The sequence below is a fragment of the Lynx canadensis genome, chromosome D1 (genome assembly GCF_007474595.2).
Source record: "Lynx canadensis isolate LIC74 chromosome D1, mLynCan4.pri.v2, whole genome shotgun sequence".
Taxonomy (NCBI): Eukaryota; Metazoa; Chordata; class Mammalia; order Carnivora; family Felidae; genus Lynx; species Lynx canadensis.
The window spans coordinates 47,037,890-47,059,112 of record NC_044312.2 but is presented as its reverse complement, the minus strand read 5'-3'; the positions used below and the strand labels follow the sequence as shown (position 1 = coordinate 47,059,112).

Below are 21,223 nucleotides of genomic sequence, written 5' to 3'. Positions count from 1 at the left end.
AATTACATCAGCAGAATTTTTATGAAATCAGCTACATTTCAAATGCACTAGAGGACATCTCAATTAATAAAATTTTATCTTTAATTTTAATCATCAACTCTGGCTAAGCGTGAAAACAACAAAGTGTTAAACAATAATTGGCACATGGTTGATATTGGTTTCCGTAACTACCCATTGTACTATTGAATATATGTCAATAATTGTGAAGTTCTTTTGAGAAATCTTTAAGAGTTCTGTGTTAGTGTGTTTAACAGAAGACTATTTAATGATGGAGAAATGCTTATAATATGCTATAAGGAAAAAAAGAAATCTGGCAGTATAAACATAATTTAAAATTATAGTCATGCTTGAAAATTTTTGAAAGGCTCTACAATTAAATGTTAGCAATACTGTGGCTAATGCTGGCTGATGACATCACAGATAATATTTGTTTCATTCTGTGTGCACTTCTTTTCAAATGTTTTACAACAAAACTGTATTACTTTTATTTTTTATTAAAAAATTTTTTTGTTTATATATTTTTGAGAGAGAGAATGAGAGAGACAGAGCATGAGAGGCAGAGGGGCAGAGAGAAAGGGAGACACAGAATCCTATGTAGGCTCCAGGCTCTGAGATGTCAGTGCAGAGCCTGACATAGGGCTTAACCCCACGAACTGTGAGATTATGACCTGAGCCGAAGTCATATGCTTAACTGACACAGCCACCCAGGAGCCCCAAAAGTATATTAGTTTTAAAATAAGAACAGTTATTTTAAATATTTGATGCCAGGTAATGTTTAATTGCCTCTGAGGAGTTCTTTTGTATTTTCCAGGTAGTAATGAATGTGATATTGACTGTCCTGAAGCTCAGAGCTAAAGTTAAACCCTTACAATTCACATACTTTGCATTTATCATTTTTGGGAGCCTGTTTTCTTTTTACGCTTCGTTATTTACTTGTATATATTTTTTTGGTAAGCAAGGCATTAATAAGTAAGTAGAACTTTGTATATAAGCTATAAGGCCAGGAGGCCCATCAATCAAAACAGGTGTAACTGATGATGCCTTCCTCCCAAATTTCCTGGTCAGCTGGATTTAAAAATCAGAAAACACAAATAGTTAATACATAATTGTAGTTTGTGGGAAAGCAGGTGCAGTTTGAAAAACAGGAAAGGTTTACCAATATTTTTCTGTGGATTATAGTAAATGAAAATATTATTAAAGAATTTTTTCATCTTTTGAATAAATATTTAAGTAAACACCATACAATTATTTGCCAGTGTTTATGAAACTTTAGTAATTTTCTTTAACATGAGGTGTTTTTATTGAAGAATCACCTGCTAATTTTTAATTAAAAAAATATTCCTTTGTGTTCAAATAACTAAAATGTCTGGGGTGCAGGGGGGTGACTGAAAGTGCTCTGCTCTTTAAGAAGAGGATTGATCTGAACAAGTATAAAACTGTAGGGCTGAGCAAAAGTGACTCAGAGTTAACTTAGTAGTGACTAATAAGGAAGGAGGAGAGCAAGTGCATCAGACACGTGGCTGCTGCTATTGTAAATTTTCTGGACTACAAAGACATCATCATAGGGCTGGATGAAGAATTACTGAAGATGGGAAAGAGTATACAACATGATTTTTTCCATTGTTCCTGTTTTATAAAACATAAGAATTATGAAGTAATCACATGGGTCTGGGAAAACAGTGTCTCATCTCCTGAGAGGTGTAAGATTTTCAAGAGAGGGCTAGTTATCTAGATAGCAGGAAAAAGCAGTATTCCCTTCACCTCTCTGCTCACAGCAGCTTAAGGAGAAAGTTCCTTCTGCGCTTTTAACATCTAAGAACACATGGCTGGTGGCCCCAGGCAAGCCAAGGTCTGAGGCTTTTCATAGTAAGTACTAGAACTCTAAGTTCCCATCCTTCAGAGCTAACAAAGTGAAGGTTCTTCTGAGGTTAAAAATAAAGTCAGGGGCTCCTGGGTGGTTCAGTCAGTTAAGCGTCTGACTCAGGATTTCAACTCACGTCATGATCCCAGGGTCTTGGTATTGAGGCCCACATCAGGCTCTGCATTGAGTATGGAACCTGGTTAAGATTTTCTCTCTTTCTGCTCCTTCCCTGTTCTCTCTCTTTCAAAAAAAAAATATCAAAATTTGATTAAAGGTAATTGATAAAATAACTGAATAATATATCCTGTACAAAGATATTAGCATATATTTAATTCTTACTCTATATACACACCTTGCTTTAACTCAAAACATTATAATTTGTTTAGTTAAATTATTGGTAGCTAACAATTTTTAGTGAAAAGCATAATGGGCCAGAAAGTGTGTGTGTGTGTTTTTTTCATGTTTGTTTATTTTTGAGAGAGAGAGAGAGCAAGCAAGCATGAGGAGAGAGGGGCAGAGACAGAGAGAGACAGAGGATCCGAAGAGGGACCCATGCTGACAGCAGAGAGCACAATGTGGGGCTCGAACTCACCATGAGATCATGACCTGAGCTGAAGTCCAATGCTTAACTGAGTCACCCAGGTGTGCCTGGTTTTAGTTTGAGTTATCCCTTTATTTACTGGTGATTCTACTACCTCCAAACCCATTAGAAGGTAGTATAATCAATCCCCAGTGGCACCTGCCTGAATTGTAGCTGAAATGTCTAAGAGGCAAAATGGGGCTTCTACAGGGCTGGGCTTGGTCATTCCAAACCCACTGGGTTGGTTTTTATAGCCTGGTAGTAACAACTCTTACCAGCAGGGCTTTTGGACAATTCTGATTTAAGCCTTGACAATTCTGATGGTTTGGCTTTGTGTTCATTGATGGTAGGTGAATTCTCAATGGACTCTGGTCTTGTAGTTAAAACTTGTGAGGGAGAACGGTGCCCATTAATTGGAAAAGAACCAGAAGTCATTGGCTGACATGTTTCATTTTTTGATGCACTTGGGCTTGAGGCTGATTGATGTAAAGGCAAAGGCTTTCTGTACTCGGGAGGTTTAGGGTCATTCCAAAACTCATCTACGTCCACTTTATCTTCTGCTCCATTCTTCAATCTGTCAGATTCTAAAACACTAAATTCTCCTATGTCCCGGCCATGGCTTAGCCCAGGGCTCTGTGGGAGTTCATCCTTCACTGCAGAGAATCTCACATGTTTTAATGGCTCCAGGGAGTTTGAAGAGTCGTCATCTTCCAAGGAATGCTCCTTCTCAGAAATTCTCTCATGGATGGTTAGGCCAGGTGACACAATTTTGCTTTTGGGTTCAAAGTTCTGAAGAAAACGAACCGTTTCAGAGTCTGTGCTGCTAGAACTGGAGTTGCGCTTCAGGATCCCTCTCGGAGCCCCCCTTGCACCCAGGGAGTCTGTCCTTTGTCTAGGAAAAGGCTGGTTATCATCTTGCTTTAACTCATGTGATTTGTGGAGCATTTTCCTGGCTTTGGGGATTGGAGCTTTGATCTGAGATCCATTCTCAGGGCCTGGAAATGTCTGCTTTGGTTTCTGTAAATTTTGGCTTGAAATATCTGGGATCGACAATTCTTCTTTTGACTCTGACAATTCACCTGAAAATTAAAACATGTTGGGTGATATACCAAATGGAGAATAACCCTAATTTAAAACACCTATCACGAATTTAATGTACATTTAGCAAAAAGAGTAAAATAAAATATTAAAGATAACAAAGTATTCGTGTAAGTACAGACCTAATTAGAAAGCATTAAAAAATTCATTCATGAACTTCACTGAACTGTACATTTAAGATTACTGTGCTTTACATCCATACTTTGAGGTATTTTTATACTCAGTAAAAAAGTTTTTAGAAAAAATTTTTAAAATTCCTTAAGGAGGCTAAGGAAAAACACAGAAGTCACTTAAAAAATTCACATATGTTGGGGCGCCTGGGTGGTTTAGTTAGTTGAGTGTCCGACTTCGGCTCAGGTCAGGATCTCGTGCTTTGTGAGTTCAGGCCCCACACTGGGCTCTGTGCTGACAAAGCCTGGAGCCTGCTTCGGATTCTGTGTCTCCCTCTCTGTCTCTACCCATCCCCTGCTCGCACCCTGTCTCTCTCAAATATAAATCAACGTTAAAAAAAATTTTTTTTTTAATTCACGTATGGAAACTAGAAAAAGGAACTCAATGTTTTAAAAAGAAAATCTCAATTTTTTTAAAAAAGAAAATCTCTAAAACAAAAATTAGTTTTTTCCAAAAAGTTAAAAAAAAATGGGTAGCATGTTCCAGTGCCTTTTTTTCTGTAAAATATTTTACGTAATATAATGTGTATCCAATGGAGGGGGGAAGTACACTAATATTAAAACAGGATAATTGACACTCCAACTCCACTATTTAATGTTAATTTTCTACCCCTTGTCCAATTTTTAATGCCTGAGGGCTCTTCTTATAGTTGCTTTTGAAGAGACTGAATTGTCTAGTATTTCTTCTTAATGGTATGGAAGAACGGTAAAATTCTGTAAAAGGCAGACTTAAATCAATTAAGCCACAAACCTGATCAAATGCCTCCTGAGGGACTAGGCTGATAATTACAGATTAGAGGATCATAACATTGTCAAGTGGCCTTTTTTCCTTAAGGCAAAAACTCTTTTCATTACACAAAGAATGTCCTCACATGGTACATAGCCAATATGTGCTGTTAAATGAATGAATGAACGCCTCTGGTCAAAAAATTCCCCAGTTCACTGAGGGGGAACCTAAGGCCTGGAGGTCAAACAACAAGTGTGAGCTCCAAGACTGGAATGCGTGAACTTCCAGTTTCTAAAATTTCTGCTTCCTTCCCTCAGGCAGGAAACCAATGGGCACAGTAGAATAAGAAAATCATCAGGACTTTTCACTTTCTCTTGAAAGTTCTTTTAGTTGAAGGAACTCTGAGAATTTCCCTTGGTCCACAGATAACAAAGATACAAATATCTAGTCCATAAAAATAATATTTACCTTCTTTTGAAGTCTGAAAGAAACCAGCCTTTCCATTTTTTGACGGCTCACTTTTGGTTTGTTGAGATAAGTGATGTTCTGGCAACTTGGAGCTATTAAATGGGTTCTTCCTTTGCTGGGGAAAAATATTGTTTATTAAACTCATTTTAAACGTCATAGCAGCAACTCAGTGTTAACAAATGCTTATTAGTTCCAAAACTTGATAGTTTCATCCAGTAAACTCTGTCTGGCATGTTTGAAAAATTACTGTCCTGGTTAATGTGGCTGACACAGAATTACCAAATATGCCAGACCAGAATTAAACTGTATAAAATATACTCAATCCCAGAGTCCTACAAAGTTAGACCAGAACCAGGCATTCAAATCTAAACTTCACATTTTACAAAGGTGAGAAAACTTGGGCCTAGTCTAGGTTAGGGTAAAGCTGAGACTGATCAGGGCAGATTCCCCCAATGCTCTTTCTACATAAAAGACTCTCACTGTGCTAGATTAAAGCTGAACTAAATACAATTGTAACTGACCTTTCCTATAAAGATTTAAAAGACACTTATCAAGGTATTTGGAGTGCTTCATAATCACTATTATGATCATCAATTCCAATGACAGAAAGGGGAACAGTAAATGGAATTTTTTTATTAATATAAGACTGAGTATGCTTATTGTCTTGACCTTCATAAATTGGCAATACCCTCCCATAAGCAGAACTCTAACAGAGATTCAGGAAGCTATGAATAGGAACATGGACTGATATGGAACTAACAAGCTATGCTTAAAAGCAGCAATCCCCAACAGGGGATTTTTTTTATTCTCTAGGGCAAGAAATCGGGGTCTTCAGCAATGTAGAAACATGGTATTCACCAACTTTTTCACCACAAGAGTGACTTCTTACATAAAATAGTAAAAATTATCTATATTTGGTACAAAAAAGGACTACAAAATCCTCTTTATATCATGGTACTTTGATACAATGAGAAAAATGGCATTCCTGCCAAAAATGAGACTTTTGGAGTCTGAGCTCAATCTACCTTAGCCGGAGACACAGCTGTCTTCCTTGTGTTTTCCTGGGACATATCAATCACGGTGGAAGCTGGATTTACCACGCTAGAACTGCAAAAGAAATAATAATTCAGAGAATAAACCCTCACCCTTTGAGGAAGCATAAATCATGCCTCTGAAGCTCAAAGCTATTAAGGCAGGACAGGAGAGGAAGTTTGTAAAACCAAACTGCCGGGAAGGGAGAGAGAGTTGGGGCCTAGAGATCATTAAGCAGCAAAGTGAAGGCGGAGGCAGAGCAGACATGAAAGACAGGCATGAGACAAGCAAAACCATCAGAAGCCTTGAGATTTTTATCATGGTACCAGGCACACAGGAGGTTCACGATGTAAATTTGTAGAGATGAACCCATCTCAAAGTCAGAAGCTAAGGTCAGGTGCAGATGACAGGGAGCAACTTATCTCAAGGCGAGGGGATGTCATTGCTGAAAATAAAGCCCCAAAGAGTTTCAGGGCTTGGTTTCACAGAATGGCAGCGGTCACTCTAACTCAGGCAGGAAATAACTGAAGGAAAAACTCCGGTGAGACCAGTGACTTGACAGCCGATCTAAGAGATGCTGTGCAGGGAGGCAACTTGGTGAGGGCTCTCAACCTAACTCTCCTAACTCAGGCTGGGCAGTGAGTTCTTATTCAAATACAAAAGGGGTAAGGGCAAGCACAGCAGCCAAAAGATGGTGGCAGGTAGAAGCCTGGGGCTGGCTCAGAAGAGTGAAGAAGATTCTCTACCCAAGGGACAGGACAGCCCCAGGGTGAGAGCACGGCGAGAGTAAATGGAGAAAAGGGAGTTTAGCAGGGTTCCCTCCTGAACAACCACTCCCATGGCTATTAAGGAAGAAAGGAAAAAGAGAGTCAGAGTGGCCCCGGACAGACGGGAAGAAAACCATCTGTTCAGACTTCCTGCTCCAGTGGCCTTGCCTCAGGCATAAAAGGTGAAGTCACTACTGGCTGAAACCACTGTGCCCAGGTGGACTCCACCTGTCCTCTTAGTGACATCACAGACTCAAGAACTTGGAAAATACCTAGGAAGGCACCGGCTTTTCACCATGTAGCAAAGGAACTGGATGTTGGGGAAAGAGAGCAATTTTCCCCAAAGCCACAGAGCCCTGCCCAAGAATATGGTTCCTCAAAACATGGGCTACTTGTTCCCACAGCTTCATTTCCTTTCTTTCCCTCTGCACTTCAATTGTTATTTTTTGCACAGACTTAGTCCCAGGAAAAGGATGAACTTTTGAGGAAGCCATTCTTCCTTTTGTTACTCTCTTCATTGTTCCAGAGAGGAATTGCGGCAGTTGAGGCAGATGTATATAAAATACATCTTGATTACATGGATGTGACAAAGAGGGGAAAAGGATGGGGAAGGGAAGGGCAAGGAACAAGAATGGGAATTTATAATGGAGCTAGAATTAAGGCTCATAGAAAAACACATTGCAGGAGGCTATTCTTACAACAGTGGGCACAAATTTCAATCAAGGTATCTATCAGCCAATGTGAAAACAAGTACCTGGTCACTGAGAGAACTCACGGTGTCCATACAATAAAAATAGCCAATAGCTCAGGACTAGAAAGCACTATCTCTTGACTGTCTTTTTAAGACGCCCATGAATGACACAAGGAACCTTACAGCAGAGGCTAGGCTCAGTTTCTTAGAATGTTTTGTATCATCTCCTTATAAATAAAGCAGTCGTATAATCAGAGGACCTCAACCAAATGCTACTGGCTCCACGGATCACCCATTTTGTCCTGCCATCTTCTTCCCTCCTCTCCCACTCACCAAGACTGAAGGATAAGCAGTCTCAACTCTCTCCCCTCTCTGCTCCCCGGAAACCCAGTTCCTGTGCTTCATAGGCCCCAGTTCTGAGTGCCCATATTTCACATCATAAAACCAGACATGAAACTAGTCTCTCTCTTTCTAAACTCTATCAACCAATGTATGTCAGGTCCACTATGAAGTACCTCTTTGACCGTCTTTATAAACCCCCTGCAATGCCTTGTACAGCACCTGATACACAACTTGTGAAAAACTGAAAAATGAAGATCACTGAGCCAGTGCCAGGCAGCAGATAGGTATCCATGATTTTTTTCTTAAAAAACCCATGTTATTTGCCAAACAACAACAAGGCACATTATTTAAGTTTAAAATAAATGCCTTTGTTTCTGTTAGTTCAGAAAACAAAAGAGGAAGAAATGACACATTCAGAGCACATGGTCAGACACTAAAGTACAGAGATACAGTATCACTGGGCCACTATGTGTGTTGGGAGAGGGAAAATGACAAGGGGGTGGGACACGTGGTTAGGGACTGGGTTAGTCTGCTTAGAAAAAATGAAAACAACAGTCTTGTGCCTCAAAGTCTGTAAAAATACAGCTACTTCTCAGATTAAGCTCTGGCTTTACTTCTCTCAAGGAATACAGCAATGATTTGCATTCCTGCCTTTTATTTGGCAATCATCTTATCCTCAGCTGATTTTTGCAACAACCCTTTGAGGTATGTATGCTTCTCCTCATTTAACTCATGAGAAAAACTAAGCCTTGGGAGGTTAAATAAACTTGATGTCACAAAATTAATAAATGAAGACCTGGGGATTTGAGCCAGGTGTGTCTGACCCTGACCCAACAGACAATCACACGAATAATGGCGAGGCTACACTGCCTCTGATTTCTCACGTTAATAAAGTGGTGGTTTATAGCAAGAAGACTGAAGTCCAGGTGATCCTTCTTTCCCAGTGACTGTCACATCTGTCACTTCCTTTCTACCTTTACAGTCACATCCTTTATTTCTATCAACTTTATTAGCCTCACATCTGACCTCCTGATTCTAAAGTTCCACGAATCCATTCAGCATTCCGCCACTAAGCTGGGATGATCTCAAACACAATTTTGATCATGTCACTCTTTCGCTCGTTCTCCTTCCCTGACTCCCCAAGGCCTGTTGGAATGAAGTCTGTTTGAACTTGTCAGGAAGGAACTGGAGATGCTCCGCCATGTACCCAATATACTTTCCCACTCTTTCCTTCTATTGCCCCTTCATGCCAAAGAGTTCGATCTACTCATTATCCCCAAAACTCACTTGACTGTTGTCTCCACTTGGTCTATCCCCCCCCGCCCTGCCCTCATGTGTTTGCTCCGCTCTCTGCCCAAATCCTTGCTGTCATCTCCAAGCCCAGTCCAAATCTCACCGCCTTGTGATACTGCTCCTGTATCAGCCCAGCTGGAAGTGGGTCTCCTTGTCTCAAATCCTTATATCACATTTCAGTGGTACTTTGGATTCGAAATTTGCTCTCTGCCTGGCACTATTTGTTATCACATGATCAGATATTCACACACACGGATGCATTATTTTTCCTAAGAGAATATAGACTCTTTATAGCCAGATACTGTGTCTTTGTTTCTTGGAATCCCTCCCCAAGGCAGTAGACTGTGTCCTGCATATAAAAGATACTCAATACATTCCACAGGACTAGATTTTTAAACTGTAGCAAGCCAAATTCCACACCTTGTGCTTGTAATTCTTCCCTCAGGCACCCTTCTAAAACTACCTGCAATGCCAGAAGGAACACTTAGACAAAATGTGTTTACTTTGTTAAAAGAATTGTTAAAGTATTAGATTATGATATTGACATTAGGGTTAAAAGTATCTGCATTTTAATACAAGTCTTGGAAGACTTAACTACAAAGACTAATAAGGTATCATACTGTTGCAGGGATGCTGGGGAAAGAGGTGCAGCTTTAAATCATACCACGTGGCCAGCTGGACACTCAACCTGTTTCTGTATCTAGCCATAAAGTGCTCCCAAGCACATAAAGTGACTTTTAAGAGTTTCTGAACCTTAACTGGCCTTTCCCTCTAAAAAAGTTAAAAATAACAGCAGACATCTTACACTAGCTCTTTGCAGCTTAAATATTAACAGTGTCGAATCAGAAGCAAATTCTGCGAGTGATTTTTTTCACATGTTGTTGCTGTTGTTCACCTCTCTCCCCCTTTGGGTGGCAAGTTTCTTGGAAGCTAATGCTGGGTCACGTCCCAAGTGCCCAACACTGTGCCAACACATGTTACACTCAGTGAAGCTCAAACACATGGGTAAACAAATGAAGAAATGGCTCAGGGATAAAGTGAGGGAAGTAAATTAGAAAGTATGCTACACCAAGCCTTTCAAGTCAGCATTTTTTTTTTAAGTAAAACATTACTTGTCTGATGCCACCATACTTCATGCTACAGAATTCTCTAACATGAATATTCACAGCCAAGTGTAAGACACTCTGATGTCACAGTGAAACTATTTCTACCACAGGTGATTTGGGCAAATCCAAGATCCTACACAATTAAGAAAGATTGTTTTAAAGTGCTCAGTATAAGTGATTCTGGGGGGCAGGCCTCTAAGAAATGAAATGGTCACATCACTGCATATGCAATATATCCAAGGACAAAAGATCAAATGCATTGTCCTTAGAATGGCATCTCTACCTTGCTTTTGGGAGAAAGCTAGGTGCTTCACATTGAGCTTATTATTGGGGTAGGGGTTGAGGTAAGTGGCTAATTCTTCTGGGAGATTGAAACAGGGAGAGGAAGAAGGAGAAAGAGAGGGAGAGACTAAGAGATTGAGACACAAACAAAAGCCTTCCAGGGAAAAGAACATTAGTAGAAACAATAACATTATTTCAGAATTAAAGACATGGTTTTAATTTCTTGGTCCCCATTCAACAGAGGATAAGACAGAGATCGGTGGCAAAAGTATCACTGAAGCATAGGAAGTGAAGCTTAAAGATTAGCATTTTTGTTCATTATGATGACTCACAAGTAATCAGTGCTTTAACTCTACCAAAACCAAAGTGAGGTGAGGACGTACAGCTTCTCTTGTAAGAAAACTCATTGTTTTCTCACCACTTCCTAGGGAAGTGCAGAAGCCATGGAAAGAAATACCACAGGGAAAGCTTCACCTTGTTCTCCCTGAACTCATTTTGGAGATATTCTCTAGGGATTTTTTTGATTAACAGACATTACAAACCTCTGCAGCAGCCAAGCTCCCTCCTACCTCCATGCCTTCTGGTACTCTACTTTGAATGCCCCCTCTTATAGTTGTCCAAATGTGAGAATACCCCTCACATTCTCGTCCATCTTTTATAATCACCAGAGCTCATGGTGATAATGCTGAGCTGAGAGATTCTCAGTAACGCAAAGCAATGAAGTCTGTAGGCTATCGATCATGTTCTTCATTTGTAGCTTAACTTTTCCCTTTCTCCTCTTTTCTACTCTATTCCTGAGTTCCAAACTACTTCATTCAATCATTCATTCATTCACTCATTTGTTCATTCGTTAACCCCTCATTCACCATTATTCTTTACCTCATAATTCATTACCTTATCAACTGTTTTCATTCAAGTGGTCAGTCTCTCACTCTCCGTCTATTCTCCATTCATTCATTCCTTCCTTCATTCATTCCACAAGACACTCTTTGGGCACTGTTGTATGTGTTAGGAATAGGGCAGTGAACCAAACAAAATATAGCAATAAACCAAAAGGCCTTTTCCTCATGCATTTGGAGGGCGGGGAAGGACAATACATACACACAAAAATAAATATGTAACCCAATGTCAGGTAGTGGTAAGTGTGCAGAAAATAAGAGAAAAGTGCTGGCATTCATACATTTCCCCAGATACTTATCACTACATGTTAGGTGCTTGGTACATGGTGGTGAATAATATCCATGTCCTCAATGCTGAGAAAGAAATACAGTGACGCTCAGCCCCGGGAAAAATCTGGATTTTTAAAAGTTCCTTGGGCAGTTCTGACATACAACTCACAGTTGAGAATATCTCATCAAGTAACCCACGTATCTTTTATAGATTATTAGATATCCCTGTGTCATACAAACACCTGAAATTTCTTCTAATTTCATCTCTAAAACTGTCATACGTTTCCTCTTTTCTCTACTCCCTTGATTAGGTTCTTACCATCTCTCACCTAAACTTCTGTTACAGTGTTCTAATGGAATTGCCTAACCCCATCTTCCACAGTTATCAGAATGATCACTCTAAAAAGCAAACTTGATCAAAATGTCATTTGATGGCTCGTTGTGACTTAAAGGAAAAGTCCAGCCTTTTGGCCAACATGCAAGGCTCTTCACAATCTTGCTCTGGTCTCTTCCTGCAGCATAACTGCCCATCACTCACAGAGCACATCTACTAGACCATTTTCAGGTCTCCAACACGCCAGGCCCTCATGTCATTCTCTGTGCCTATATTGTCATTCTCCCCATGTCTACCTAACATAATCCTTCTCATCTTTCAAGAACTGACTTACATATAACTCTCTCTAGAAGCTTCCCTGACAATCCCTCACATTCACCCTGGACACGGGGCTACTCCTCTGTGCTCCCATAGCTTTTAATTACACTTATCATGTGACATCACAATTTATGGTTATACATGACAGCCCCTTTGGCAAACAATAAGTTCCCTAGGGACAGGGACCATATGTTGTTCATCTCTGAATTCCTAGCTACTATCTTGCACACAATAAATATGGAATAATTACTGACTGACTAAATAAATGACTGAATGAAGAATAAATTAGAAACCCTATAAAATGATTTATTCTACTGGGTGCTAGCAAGACACTGAATCAGTGTTTCCAATCAGCTACATACAGTGATATTTAAACATTTTATTTCTAATAAATATCCTGAAAGTAAACCGAGCCAATATATGGATTAACTGTTCCATCCTAACCATTCATACCCGTTTCTCTTTCCTATTTTTGTACACATTTCACTGTCTTTCTTCTGGCCTTTCTGAACTCTTCTGCCTGTGGTTTAGGCTGGCCCATAGTACCCCCTGCTGATTTTGCTCCAGCAAAAGCAGTAACTGACCTCTGACAGAGGACATCTATTACCAGGGCTTGTTTGTATATAGTCAGAGTATACTACCACCTCTTTGATATGATGCCAGGGCACTGAGATGCCCACTGCCACTAACACAGTCCTCTCTGCACCTAACACTTTGCTTCCCTTGGTTGAAGGCTCTGATCCCCATCAGTCTGCATTCTGTTTTTTTGTTTTTTTTTTGTTTTGTTTTTTATGAAATTTATTGACAAATTGGTTTCCATACAACACCCAGTGCTCATCCCAAAAGGTGCCCTCCTCAATACCCATCACCCACCCTCCCCTCCCTCCCACCCCCCATCAACCCTCAGTTTGTTCTCAGTTTTTAACAGTCTCTTATGCTTTGGCTCTCTCCCACTCTAACCTCTTTTTTTTTTTTTTTTCCTTCCCCTCCCCCATGGGTTCCTGTTAAGTTTCTCAGGATCCACATAAGAGTGAAACCATATGGTATCTGTCTTTCTCTGTATGGCTTATTTCACTTAGCATTACACTCTCCAGTTCCATCCACGTTGCTACAAAAGGCCATATTTCATTTTTTCTCATTGCCACGTAGTATTCCATTGTGTATATATACCACAATTTCTTTATCCATTCATCAGTTGATGGACATTTAGGCTCTTTCCATAATTTGGCTATTGTTGAGAGTGCTGCTATGAACATTGGGGTACAAGTGCTCCTATGCATCAGTACTCCTGTATCCCTTGGATAAATTCCTAGCAGTGCTATTGCTGGGTCATAGGGTAGGTCTATTTTTAATTTTCTGAGGAACCTCCACACTGCTTTCCAGAGCGGCTGCACCAATTTGCATTCCCACCAACAGTGCAAGAGGGTTCCCATTTCTCCACATCCTCTCCAGCATCTATAGTCTCCTGATTTGTTCATTTTGGCCACTCTGACTGGCGTGAGGTGATACCTGAGTGTGGTTTTGATTTGTATTTCCCTGATAAGGAGCGACGCTGAACATCTTTTCATGTGCCTGTTGGCCATCTGGATGTCTTCTTTAGAGAAGTGTCTATTCATGTTTTCTGCCCATTTCTTCACTGGGTTATTTGTTTTTCGGGTGTGGAGTTTGGTGAGCTCTTTATAGATTTTAGATACTAGCCCTTTGTCCGATATGTCATTTGCAAATATCTTTTCCCATTCCGTTGGTTGCCTTTTAGTTTTGTTGGTTGTTTCCTTTGCTGTGCAGAAGCTTTTTATCTTCATAAGGTCCCAGTAATTCACTTTTGCTTTTAATTCCCTTGCCTTTGGGGATGTGTCGAGGAAGAGATTGCTACGGCTGAGGTCAGAGAGGTCTTTTCCTGCTTTCTCCTCTAAGGTTCTGATGGTTTCCTGTCTCACATTTAGGTCCTTTATCCATTTTGAGTTTATTTTTGTAAATGGTGTGAGAAAGTGGTCTAGTTTCAACCTTCTGCATGTTGCTGTCCAGTTCTCCCAGCACCATTTGTTAAAGAGGCTGTCTTTTTTCCATTGGATGTTCTTTCCTGCTTTGTCAAAGATAAGTTGGCCATACGTTTGTGGGTCTAGTTCTGGGGTTTCTATTCTATTCCATTGGTCTGTGTGTCTGTTTTTGTGCCAATACCATGCTGTCTTGATGATGACAGCTTTGTAGTAGAGGCTAAAGTCTGGGATTGTGATGCCTCCTGCTTTGGTCTTCTTCTTCAAAATTCCTTTGGCTATTCGGGGCCTTTTGTGGTTCCATATGAATTTTAGGATTGCTTGTTCTAATTTCGAGAAGAATGCTGGTGCAATTTTGATTGGGATTGCATTGAATGTGTAGATAGCTTTGGGTAGTATTGACATTTTGACAATATTTATTTTTCCAATCCATGAGCAGGGAATGTCTTTCCATTTCTTTAAATCTTCTTCAATTACCTTCATAAGCTTTCTATAGTTTTCAGCATACAGATCCTTTACATCTTTGGTTAGATTTATTCCTAGGTATTTTATGCTTCTTGGTGCAATTGTGAATGGGATCAGTTTCTTTATTTGTCTTTCTGTTGCTTCGTTGTTAGTGTATAAGAATGCAACTGATTTCTGGACATTGATTTTGTATCCTGCAACTTTGCTGAATTCATGTATCAGTTCTAGCAGACTTTTGGTGGAGTCTATCGGATTTTCCATGTATAATATCATAGTCTGCATTCTGAAGGTAATTCTTTAATCTTTAGAAACCATTAGGAACTGGAAGTCTTCCCAGCAGAAAGTCTATACAGGGTGGGAGACAGACACATGACAGACCTCTGAATCCTTTCATTGAAATGCCCTCATCTGCACTGCACACCACATGATAAGAGCTACTTGGGCTGTGTGTTGGGATGCCACAAACACGCTCAGGCTCTTATTTCAATAAGGTGACCATTCAGAAAAGGCAAGAAGCTGAAAATTTCCATCCGTGCAGGGTTATTAAAAAGTCAATATTCCTTAGAGTGGAATGCATGCTAGATTCCTTCAAAGGAGAAAGGAGAGGCTATCGGGCAACTGAGGGATGTGGGATGGGGAAGGACGTGAGAAGAGGAACCAGAAGGGGAAAAGAAATGAGAAGCTTGGAATGCACTTGAGAAACTAGCGTTTTCTTTAGTGTATTGGGCTGGTCCTGTGAGAGGCCACAGTGTTAATATAAGCTATCACAGAGACCAATCTTCAGACAGGCAGTCTTAAAGGAAGAGATTAGAGAGAGAAACTACAAGGCCAGTCCACTTGCAGCCTCCTTCAGACCAAACCAGCACCAAAATGGGGACATCTAAGACTATCAGTGTTGCCCAGAGCACCCAACCTTGTTTCACAGAACATGTCATCCCAAGTAACAAAGGAAGGTCTTCTCACCCCAAAACAGGTCTACCTCTATAGTCAAGACATCTTATACCTCATTTATGGGCAGGGTCCTGACCCCCATGGGAAGAGCTTCTCACATCTTTATTTGTATACTCCCCACCTTGGTTCAGCCATGTCTTGTGGATTATTTGGGGATAGGGAGGACATGATGTGCTATCAAGGTGTGGTTCATGAACCAGTGCCAATCTGAGAACTGCGTGTCACTGGTTCGCAATGAGGGGAGTACAGAAATTGCGTGTATACATTTAGACTCATTTATAGCAATTTGCTAAGACAACCCAGAACTGTATTGGAGCTTTATACTTTGTATGATTTTGCTGTTTTCTGTATTTCATTTTTGTTATATTTTTATATAAGATTCCAATCTGTGATGACTAAGAAATACAGGTTATTTTTTGAAAAAACAAAACACTGGTCTTTGACCACAGTTTGTGCCAATACTGCACAGTTAAAATTCAGCAACCAGCACTGGAACTGTGAGCATTTGGAGTTTTCCCTTTACCACTTTAAAGAAAACCTCACTCTCTACTCCTTCGTTCATCAAACCTCTCTCTACTTCCTTGTGTCACAGGTGCAAACAAAGATGAGTTCCGGAAGAATGCAGGTACCAGATGGTGCGTGAGTTCATGCCAGGCACCCACAGTGTTTCAATTCTTCCCAGGCAGGACCCCACAGAACTGTGCCCATACAAACAAGGAATCTTGCCACAGAACCTATTAGAAAAACTGCTTCAGAAATTGCAATATCTAGTCACTGTTGCCTCACAACACTCCCGGACACCTGACTCCTGGCTAAGAAAATATTGACAGGTACTGAGTCATGCTATTGAAGTTCAATTCCTCTAAAAGTACAGGCCCCAAAATACACTTAACACACCCAGTTCGCAAAGGTTAAAGTATAGGTGAGAAACACCACAGGAACCCGATACTGAGTAAAGTACTAGCTTCTGACATGGGAAGGAAGAAGTAAACAACAGCTCCTTCCACAGTTCTGGATGATTACCACCCATGTCATGTCATGAGCAAAGCAGCATACATTTTTATTCTGACATTTTTATTCTTGCCTTCTGAACCATACCTCATCTATGTTATAATAACATAATTATAAAGCCACTGGAAATTGCCAATTCTCTTTCTTCCTGTGAAATGCTAAGTGGTTCCCACATCTCATTTCATTTAATCTCATAATATCCTGGTGAGGCAGCTCTGCTCTGATTTACAGATGAAACCAGAAAGACTCGTCTGAGGCCACACAAGGAATGCAGAAAATAATGAAGATATGACTTGGGGAAGCTATATTAATAGCCTCAAATTGAGGAACAGGGAGAAACACCCACCAGCCTGCATGGGGGTCATGAAGAAAAGCCAGGTAATGAGGGCAGTGGCGCCTCTGTCCCCCAGGCCCTTTGAGATGAAATGCGTTCTTGGGAGAAGGACAGGAAGTCTGACCCAGATAAAACTGTGCAGTAAGCTAAGTTGGTCTTCTGACACCCCCAAATCTCCTTTCCCCTTCTGTGGTACTTGAACCCTCCTCCCCTAGTTAGTGTTCTGGTGTCCCCATCACCCATCAGATTGGCTCTTAGGAGCTGCTCTCAGCTCCTTAATGATGATTCTAAATAACTGTGTTCTCACTCCTGGAGTTTCTAATACTTAAGTTCTCATCTTTCCCTATGGAAGGAAATCCTTTATCTCATTAGGGGGATTGCTGGAAAATGGGAAGTCACCAAGGGGAAGTGGTAGGGATCGATTCTCACTCAATGTATGTGAGAGTCCATACTTCCATTCACTAAATGCCCACTATGTGCTATTGACCATTTTAAGAATTCTACATTTACTAGCTAATTAAATTCTCAGTAATCCTGCTGGAAAATCATTATCATTCCATTTTTATAGTTGAGAAACCAAAGGCCCAAGAAGTTAAGTCACTTCTAACACAAGGTCACAAAATCAATTAGTGACTACTTATTGTTTAACTTCTAGCCAACATGGTTTCTACATACAGAACATTACAAATCATCCCAGAGGGGAAACAGTCCAGCCTACAACCCATGGAAGTGAGTCCTCTCCAACCGGGAGATGGATACTGGGTACCTTAATAGAATCAGTATTCCATTATTCACGTCATGTAACTTTACTCATATTTGGCTCTGAAATGCCTATTGATGCCTACATTATAGACCTTCTCCCTCATGTGTCAACTACATTAGAAATATCCCTGTTCCCTAGGTGCCTCAGACTTGGAAACTGACTCAGTGATTATCCTACCAGCAAATTTGTTGACTTCAGCCCTGTTGTAGACTCTGAATTGAATTGTCTTCACTGAGGAGGTACAGATACAATGCAACTGCCTTCCCACCAAAGGGTAATAACTATACCTCCAAGGGATGAACACCAATGGGAAGATCTTAAATACCTAAAAGCAAATCATCAAAAGGTTTCTGGCAATGTACCTCCACAGTCAGGTACTTCTTAGGAAGGATGCACAAATGTACATTTTTGACTGGCCAGATGGTAACAGGTATGGAAAACACCAAAAAAAAAAAAAAATCAAGACTGAAATATTGAGGACAATCTGCATCCTAAAGAGGCATTTACTGAGCACCTCCTATATACCAGGTATTCTACCTACGTTATCACTAATTCTCATTATAGTCTTTCCTGGTATATATATATTATCTTTCCTATCTAGAGTTAAGAAGAGAGACTCAGAGAGGTTAAATGACTTGTCCATCATCAAATGGCTAATAAGTGGCATATTTAGGATTTGAATTCATGTCTGGTTTCCCAGAAACTTGAGTTTCTTCCATTGAACCAGGTTGTACAATTTGATCATAATTCACCTCTTCTCTGAAACGACTATATTTATTTTGAAGTACCTCTTCATTCTACTCTAAGGTGAAATCATTAACACAAATAAAAATCAGCTATTGTTGGTGCTAGAAGAAATCACCCACTTAACATTTTAATTTTATTTAACATTCAGGTTTGTTAGAAATTCTCGAAGTTGGAAGAGTACTGCTCAGGCTTTGTCCACATCAGGGCCCCAAATTCTCTCATACATACTCCCATCACAGTGCCTGTGAGAAGAGTCTGGTGTTTGCACTCATAGCACACCAAGCCATGAATCCCACATCCAGCGGCTCTCCCTGTAAGCTCTACCTTACCTTGGGCTTGCTGGTGCTACATCCTCTGGCTCTTCTAGAGCACCAGTTAGCTCTGGGGGAAGGATAGCATCTTTGTTGACGTTATTCACCCAGCTTTCCTTTGCCTCATTTGCTCTGTCCTTACTCTGCTCAGCTGAAAGAGGAAACAATAAAGACAGGAAGGTTATCCCTCACCTCCATGACCTACAACTCTTATAGTAGCTCTTATCACTGAAGCTCAAACTTGAACCTCAGGCCTTTCCAGAGTGCCAAGGCAATCACTAATGAGTCTGAGTATCCAGGGTCAGAATTACATCTGCAAGTCAAGTCAGTAGATTCTCATATTGTTAGCTTCCCTCAAGCAGAATCTCCTGAGAGCATGATTGTACATTTAAATGTGCAGGTAAATCCAGAGACCACTACAGCAAAATGCTGACCACCTCTAAGTGGATCTGACCTCAACTGGGGACAGGACTAAATATGTATGCCAGGGGAATTCTCTGGTCAGTGAGTCCTCATTGGAACAGAGACACCATCATTACCAAGCATTTACCAAACATCAACAGTGCCTGACTTGAGGTTGGGCTCTGGGACCCAAAGGGAAATAAACACTTATCATCTGGAATGTTCCTCTCCACTGCCTCTTCCTTCCCCCAGTCTCTACACATCCAAATTCTACATACTCCTCAATACCCAGCTCAGATGCCAAGGTCCCCCAAAAAACTCTGCATTCCCTATTCACGAAATAACTTCTTTTTGCCTCTGAACATCAGATCTCTTCACCAGCACCTCTCATAGCATCAACCAAGTACTAAATGCCAGACACAGTGCTGAGTTTTTTGCATGCATTTCCTTGTGAGGAAGGAGTTTTTTTCCAAGTTCACAGGTTTGGAAATTGAGGATCAAAAAGTTCAGGAGACTTGCCTAAGACCACAGAGCCAATAAATGCCAGGAATGCTTATACATCAACGTTAAGAAGATGAAGCAGGGGCGCCTGGGTGGCTCAGTCGGTTAAGCGTCCGACTTCAGCTCAGGTCACGATCTCGCGGTCCGTGAGTTCGAGCCCCGCGTCGGGCTCTGGGCTGATGGCTCAGAGCCTGGAGCCTGCTTCTGATTCTGTGTCTCCCTCTCTCTCTGCCCCTCCCCCGTTCATGCTCTGTCTCAATATAAGGGCTCCCAATTACCAAATAGTCACATTCCAGGGTGGTATTCCCTACAGAGTCTCTCTACACATAAGTCTAATTTCTTCAATTGCAAAACAGAATCCACAATAGTAACCTGTACCTATCAAGAGTTCTGAAGGCCGGGATGGTTTTGAAAATCAAGAGGGATGCGAGCAACACATGGCATATACTCAACAATAAGCCTTTATTTGCAAGGAGTATGACTCTGAGTCATAAAGAATGAAATCCCAGTGCGCCATTTGCCAATGATACAACCTTGGACAAGTAATTTCACTTCTCTGAACTTTACATGTCTCATATATAGAATGGGGATAATAATACCTACCTTACAATATTGCTGCTATAGTTACAAATATAGAGAGTAAATGCCTATAATGTATTAAATGATCAAAAGGTGAGAGCTGTTTTCCTTATTGTGTACAGGTTAGATCTACACAGGGGCTATTCTCAGGGGTAAAAGTTTATACTGTCTAGTCTAGAGTGAGAGAGAAGGCACACTATAAATGTTTAATAAACCCAACAGAATTCTGAAGCCCTCAAAATACTGTCTTTACAGTCTCTTAAGTAATACACTTGGTTGATTAAAGAGGTATCAGATGTTAAAGTTGTTGAAAGAGATGCTAGTCTCTTTCTGTCACCCTACTCAAAGGAAAAGGTTCTGAATCTTCTGAGTTAACAGCCAAAAGGAATGCAGGGGTAAATGCCTTATAACCCCAACTGTTGGGGCGCCTGGGTGGCTCAATCAGTTAAGATTCTGACTCTTGATTTCAGCTCAGGTCATGATCTCAAAGTTTGTGAGTTCAAGCCCCATGTGAGGCTCTGTGCTGACAGTGCAGAGCCTGCTTGGGATTCTCTCTTTCTCTCTCTCTCTCTCTCTCTCTCTGTCTCTCTCTCTCTCTCTCTCTCTCTCCCTCCCTCCTTCCCTCCCTCTGCCCCTCCCATGCATGTGCATTCTCTCTCTCTCTCTCTCTCAAAATAAATAAAATAAACTTAAAAAAAAATAAACCCCAACTGTCTATACTACTACAACTCAATACAGTCTCTAAAGGACGTCCCATGTTTTTCTACATTACCCTGGGTCACTTAGCCCTGCCTTCATCCATCTGAATTCAGGGCAAGAGGATTTTGAGCTGGGGGACTACACATTATGCAAAGCAAACCTCTAAATGACATCCCTCAGCAGCTTCCAGTAAAGATTCTAACATCCTTCCCTTCTCTTGACAATGCC

At 40.7% G+C, this 21,223-nt stretch overlaps 1 protein-coding gene across 8 annotated transcripts in view; it reads right to left on the bottom strand.

Moving 5' to 3' along the window:
• The window catches only part of SYTL2 (synaptotagmin like 2), a 136,155-nt gene that overhangs the window by 33,174 nt on the left and 81,758 nt on the right, over positions 1 to 21,223 (bottom strand). For all 8 annotated transcript variants that reach the window (XM_030331753.2, XM_030331752.1, XM_030331755.1 and 5 more), the window contains exons 4-7: positions 18,833 to 18,965; positions 5,930 to 6,011; positions 4,905 to 5,019; positions 2,717 to 3,520 (exon numbers count right to left, since the gene is read on the bottom strand). In XM_030331753.2, the coding sequence (XP_030187613.1) occupies positions 2,717 to 3,520; positions 4,905 to 5,019; positions 5,930 to 6,011; positions 18,833 to 18,965 (1,134 nt within the window). The remainder of the gene's footprint in view (positions 1 to 2,716; positions 3,521 to 4,904; positions 5,020 to 5,929; positions 6,012 to 18,832; positions 18,966 to 21,223) is intronic.